Source organism: Mandrillus leucophaeus, unplaced genomic scaffold, assembly GCF_000951045.1.
Source record: "Mandrillus leucophaeus isolate KB7577 unplaced genomic scaffold, Mleu.le_1.0 Scaffold969, whole genome shotgun sequence".
In the NCBI taxonomy this organism is placed as follows: domain Eukaryota; kingdom Metazoa; phylum Chordata; class Mammalia; order Primates; family Cercopithecidae; genus Mandrillus; species Mandrillus leucophaeus.
The window spans coordinates 126,787-133,724 of NW_012110574.1; the positions used below are offsets into that span (position 1 = coordinate 126,787).

Here is a 6,938-nt window from a genome sequence, read left to right on the forward strand (position 1 = left end):
TGGACAAATGGTTACTATAATGGGGAGCTCATATGAATCACTAAAATGTTACATAATTGAATAGCAAAATAAGCAGAAGACATGACTAGGCAATTCAAAAAGTAATACACTAAACATATATAAAACCAAGTTACCTGAATAGTTACTAAAGTGCATATTAAAATAATGAGATGCCAGTTTTTTGACATACCAAAATGGAAAATGTATTTAAAAATAACATATATCATTAAACTGTTGATAAATGGTAAGTGTAGGGAAACAAGAGTTTTGTAATACTTTTTTTTTTTTTTTTTTTTGGAGACAGAGTCTCACTCTGTCACCCAGGCTGGAGTGATGTGATCTCAACTCACTGCATCCTCTGCCTCCTGGGTTCAAGCGATTCTCTTGACTCATCCTTGTAGGGTTACAAGAATGCACCACCATCCCCACTAATAGAAAAAAGGTTTTTTTCTACTAAAAAAAAAAATTTGTATTTTTAGTAGAGATGGGGTTTCACCATTTTGGTCAGGCTGATCTCAAACTCCTGACTTCAAGTGATCCACCTGCCCTGGGAGCCTAAAGTGCTGGGATTACTGGTGTGAGTCTCTGTGCCTGGGCTCTAAGTGTAAGTGGTGTCATATTTGTATATGGCAGTTATTGCACTGTGCATCAGCAGCCTTAAAATGTGCTATATTTCTTAATACAGCAAGTTTAACTAATAAATTTATCACTTATAAAATAATGAAGCAGTGTCATCTGTCTGGGGTAAATACTTGAGTTTTGTCATCTCATGCCAAGGAAATTGAGTATGTGGACACACAAGAAGTGGGTTTAGAAGTAGAGGTTTAATAGGCAAAAGAAAGAGAAAGGAAAATAGCTTTCTCTCCTGTGAGGGAGAGGGTTGCCCGAGTGGACTTCCGGCCTGGAGCAAAGTGCACCAGATTTTATAGACTGGCTTGAGGAGGCAGTGGCTGATTTACATAGGGCCCAAAGATTGGTTGGGCCAGGTGTGATGTTTATACAGTGCATGAGGAAGCTGGCTGCCCCCACCTAATCTTCTATTATGTAAATGGAGTCTTTGCCTGGGTGGTGCCCTGTTGCCTGCCACCATGTTGCCTGCTTCTTACTGTACACATGGTTTACAAAGGAAATGGAAGATAGAGCCACCATTCTGAACATGCCTAGTCCCCAGGTAGCACCTTTTCCTATTGGCACAGCTGCCAACATTTATTTGTGCAAGCTTCCATCTTGCTTATCTATGTCTGCAGCTCAATTTTACACACTGCTCTATATTAGAAAAGAAGTAATTTGGGGTCTGCTTTTATTAAAATTAAAATTTATCTTTAACTCCTGCATCAATAATAGTTAATGTCATGGGAAGCATTCATAATGTATTTGTATTTATGAACAAGCAAGATAGCAAACTCTTGTGGTTCTTTTTAAGTTATTTATACAAACGTATGGGGTACAAGTGTAATTCAATTACATGCATATATTCCATTGTGGTGAGGTCAGGGCTTGTAGGGCATGCATCACTCAAATAATGTACATTACAACCATCAAGTAATTTCTCATCTTCCACCCCCATCCTAACCCCTCACCCTATTAAGTCAGGTGTCATACTGTGCTGTACCTCAATGACCAAAACAACAAAGATACATTAATTGTTTTCTGAGACTCAGTTTTAAAAATCAACCTAAGATAAAAGATGACTCCTATGCCAATAAAACATTGTATTTGCTGTACACACACACACGCACACACACGTGTGTGTGTATATATATTTGTTTATACTCAAGAAATGTATACAGAGTCTTTCCCACTGCACAAACCCAAAAGTAAAGTCAAATGGCCCTATGCAATAAACATCATGCTAATAACTTCAAAAAGTAAGCTTCCTCCAATGAATGTAAATTCAAAATAAAAAGAAGAAACTGTTGCTCCAGATGTGCAGAAATCAATATAAAAACACAGGAAGCATGGAAAAGCAAGGTTTATGACACGTTCAAAAGAACACAATAATTTTCCAGTATTCTAGCAAAAAAATTCATTGAAATATCAGACTTTAAAAGACTTTCAAAAAATAGATTTTAAAGAAGCTCAAAGAGATGCAAGAGAAATCTGAAAGCCAATACAAAAATAAATAAATAAATTCAGAGAATGAATGAGAAATGTATCAAGGAGGCAGATATCTTTTAAAAGAAATCCAAATAAAAATTATGGAGGTTTATTGAAGGAAAAAGAAAATACATTTAAAGATTCAATAATAGACGAGAACAGGAATAAAACGAATTTTCAGAACTTGAAAACAGGTCTTTCAAAATAATCTACTCAGACAAAAATAAGGAAAAAAGAATAAAAGAGCATGAACAAAGACTTTGAGATGTTTGGGACTAAATATAGTGACTAAACTTACAAATTATCAGTGTTTTTGAGGGGTAAAAAACATCAACATTTTAGAAAACCTATTTAAGAAAATAATTGAAAATAAAGTTTAAGAAAACTTCTCAAACCTAGCAACAGAGTTAGACATCCATATACAGGAAGCCCAGCAATCACAGCAAAATACATTGCAAAAGGGGTTCATCATGGCATATGATAATCAGAATATCTAAAGTGCAAGAAATAATTCTAAAATCAGTAAAAGAATAGCATCTAGTCATTTATAAAGGAAACCACATCAGACTAACAGCAGACTTCTCAACAGAAACTTTACTGGCCAGAAGAGAATGGGATGGCACTTTTAATGTTGAAAGGAAAAGAAACTGCCAGCCAAAAATTTTACATTAAGCTAGATTAACCTTCAAAAATGAAGAAGACATAAAGTCTTGCCCTGACAAATAAATGCTGGAGAAACTAATTACCACTAGGCTGGGCCTATGAGAGAAGTTCAAAGGATTTCTAATATAAAAACAAAAGATTGATATTCACCGTCATTAAAACATGTAAAAGTATAAAATACATCTTAAAAAACAAAAGAGAAAAAGAAAAAACATCAAATCACAACACGACAGAATTTTATCAAACCACAAATTTAAATAGATTAAAAAATAGAAAACAACATTATGACAGAAACAAAACCTTACATGTCAATATTAACCTTGAATACAAATCAATTAAATTCCCCATTATGTGGTATAGATTTAGCAAATGGATAAGAAAAGTTGATTCAATACTATGTTGCCTACAAGAATCTCACCTTACTTATAAGACACATATAGACTAAAAGTAAAGGGAGGAATATATTAACACAAACAGAAACCAAAAGCAAACAGGAGTATCCATATTTACATCAAATAAAACAGATTTTAAATAAAAAACAGTAACAAAAAGGATAAAGAAGGTAATCATCCAATAATAAAGAATCAATTCAGCAAGAGGATATAATAATCCTAAATATATATGCGCCCAACATCAAAACACCCAGATTTTTTAAAAAATTACTAAACCTGTAGAAAGAGATAGACAGCAATACAATAATAGTGGAGAAATTAGAAATTCTACTCACAGCGTTGAGAGATCATTGAAATAGAAAAGCTGAGAAATAATTATTGGACTTAAATTGGACTTTAGACCCAATGGACCTAAAAGACATTTACAGAACATGCTTCCCACTCACCCATAGAATATACACTCCTGTCATCAAAACATAGAACATTCTGCAACACAGACCATGTGGTAGGCAATAAAACAAGTCTCAACAAAGTACCCCCCAAAATCAAAATTACATCAACTACCTTTTAAAACCACAGTAGAATGAAACTACAAATCAATGTGAAGAAGAATTTCAGAAACTAAAATTACAAAGAAATTAAACAACATGTTCTTAAACAGTCACCATGTCAATTAAGAAATTAAGATGGTCGGCTGCTTTCCCTGCTGTCAGTCAGCCTGCGACCGCTTCTTCAGGGCCCAGTCCCTCAGATCCATCGCCGCTTCTAGACCCTACTGCGGTCTCGGATATTGCCGGGAAAATGTCTGGTGAATTTTCGTTGGCAGATGCACTACCTGCACACTCCCCTGCCAAAACCTCTGCTGTGAGCAATACAAAACCTGGCCAACCTCCTCAAGGCTGGCCAGGCTCCAGCCCTTGGAATAATCCGAGTGCTCCACCTTCGGTGCCATCTGGACTCCCACCAAGTGCAACACCCTCTACTGTGCCTTTTGGACCAGCACCAACAGGAATGTATCCTTCCGTGCCTCCCACCGGACCACCTCCAGGACACCCAGCACTCTTTCTTCCTTCGGAACCATCATGCCCCCCACCCGGTGGTCCTTATCCAGCCCCAACAGTGTCAGGCCCTAGCTCCACAGGGCCATATCCTACACCAAATATGCCCTTTCCAGAGCTACCCAGACCATATGGTGCACCCACAGATCCAGCTGTAGCTGGTCCTTTAGGTCCATGGGGATCCATGTCTTCTGGACCTTGGGAGCCAGGAATGGGAGGGCAGTATCCTACCCCTAATATGCCATATCCATCTCCAGGGCCATATCCCGCTCCTCCTCGTCCCCAAGCCTCTGGGCCAGCACCACCTGTTCCACGGGGCACCGATCCACCAGGAGCCTGAGGACCACCACACCATATCCTGCCCCTACAGGACTGTATCCCACACCGGGACTCTATCCTACTCCCAGTGATCCTTTCCAAGTGCCTTCAGGACCTTCTGGTGCTCCACCGATGCCTGGTGGTCCCCACTCTTACCATTAAGTTAACAATGGACGAACAGATGACGCTTTGCTTTTTGAAGTACACGTATATGCACATGAATGCATATATAAAAATTGCCAGTTTCACTGTTACAGGGCATTCATGAAAGAACAACTCTTGCACCTCTCAGAGAGGATAGCTGCCTCTTGTACTTGGATGTGTAGTACATCATATGTATACAATCATATAAAAGCATAGAAGTAAATCATTCAGATGTGATTTTTATTTGGTTTTCATGGAAAGTTATGGTGATAAAGTATATTGAATAGCTCTGACAGAATTTGTTTAAACTATGAAACTACACACTTAAAAATCTAAGATGTGGATTATTGCTAGAATCTGTGACTTCATTGGCAAATTATTTCAAGTATTTTTCTATAATCACTTTCCCCTTCTAGATAAATAAACTTTGAGAATAACCCATCATAATCCAAACAAATAATGCCTCAACATTTTGAGCTGCTCTGTCGGACAAAAAAACCTGGTCCTTTTGAGGTTATATTTTGGATATACATTTTTAAACTGTCAGTAATTATTGTCAGATGTGGAGTTCAATAGCCAGCCAGTGTTCATTTTTATCCTTGAGCTTTCAGTAAAGACTTTCTGGTTTTATTTTAGTCATTGGGTCATACAGCACTAAAGTCTGCTATTTATGGAAACTAACTTTTTTGTTTTTAATCCAGGCCAACATGTATGTAAATTAAATTTTTAGATAATTGGTTATCTCTTTGTACTAGTTGAGATTTGATTATGAGATGGGCATATTGCTTTGGGAAGAGCTCGAGGAAGGAAATAATTCTCTCCTTTGTTTTGAACCTCAAACTAGATAAACCCTAGGCATTGCTTACTTGCAACAGGTAATTTTCATTCCCACAAAAACCTGAGGCAGCTCTTCTGCCCAGAGCATTCCCTGTAGCCACCCCTACCCCACTTGCCCTTGGTTCTTCAGAAGAAGCACATTCCTTGATTCCTCCCTGATGTGGTAAACTGGCACACTCTAGGGGTCTAAAACATAAAACAGTTGTGTTTAGAGAACCTTAAGTCATGCAGACATGACTGTTCTCTTTGTACAAGTGTGAACCAAAATATGTATCTGTTTTTCAGAGTCTGGTTAAGCTATGTTATTGTCTACTGCATAGTTTCCTGAGTCTGTTTGTAAAGTGCTTATGGCTAACAGTTTAGTTCAGTTCTGTATTTGTTGACAGGTAAATAAGTGGAGTTGAGTGCCATCTTTGAAAAAATTATCCTCTAGCTCTAACACTGAAAATAATAATAAATTGTAGATCTCTGCAACTAAGTTTAAAAAAAAAAGATGGTCAGCTGGGGTGGTGGCTCACACCTGCAACCTCAGCACTTTGAGAGGCTGAGGCAGGTGGATCACCTGAAGTCAGGAGTTTGACGCTAGCCTGGGAAACATGGCAAAACCCTGTGTCTACCAAAAATACAAAACAAACAAACAAGCAAACAAACAAACAAACTGGGTGTGGTGGTGTGCACCTGTGGTCCCAGCTACTCAGGAGGCTGAGGTGGGAGGATCGCTTGAGCCTAGGAGGTGGAGGTTGCAGTGAGCCAAGATCGTGCCATTGCACTCGAGCCTGGGTGACAGAGTGAGACCCCATCTCAAGTAAAAAATTAAGATGAAAAGTAAAAATTTGTGGGAACAAATTGGAAATAGAGACACAGTATAATAAAACCTGTGAGACACCACAAAAACAGTACTAAGACAACAGTTTATAGCACTAAATGCCTCCATCAAAAAAGTAGAACGCTTACATATTAAGGACCCAACATCACACTTAAAGAAACTAGAAAATTAATGACAAACCAAATTCCAAGTTAGAAGAAGAAAACAAATGACAAAAATAAGAACATAATCAAATGAAATAAAGACCAAAAACTACCAATGATCAAAAGAATAAAGAGTTAGTTCTTCAAAAAGACAAAATTGATAAATTTCTAGCTAGACTAACTGCAAAAATAAGAGAGATCTAAATAAACAAAATCAGAAGTAAACGAATAGACATTACAATGGGTACAACAGTAATAAAAAAGATCGCTAAAAACATTCAAAAACAGCTAGACACTCACAAACCTGAAAACCTAGAAAAAAAATGAATTCCTGGAAACATACGACCTCTCAAGATAGAACCAGGAAGAAACAGAGTGCCTGAAAAGACCAATAATAAGTAGCATGATTGAGCCAGTAATTTTAAAAAGTCTTGAAAAAGAAAATCTCAGGACCGGATGA

General features: G+C 37.5%; 1 protein-coding gene across 1 annotated transcript; it reads left to right on the plus strand.

The window, feature by feature from the left end:
* The first annotated feature begins 3,953 nt into the window (after positions 1-3,953).
* LOC105532547 (MAPK-interacting and spindle-stabilizing protein-like) lies at positions 3,954-4,690 on the plus strand. Its single transcript, XM_011970718.1, is given in 2 exon segments — positions 3,954-4,557; positions 4,560-4,690. Coding segments are annotated over 2 exon segments (735 nt in total).
* Positions 4,691-6,938: the final 2,248 nt, after the last annotated feature.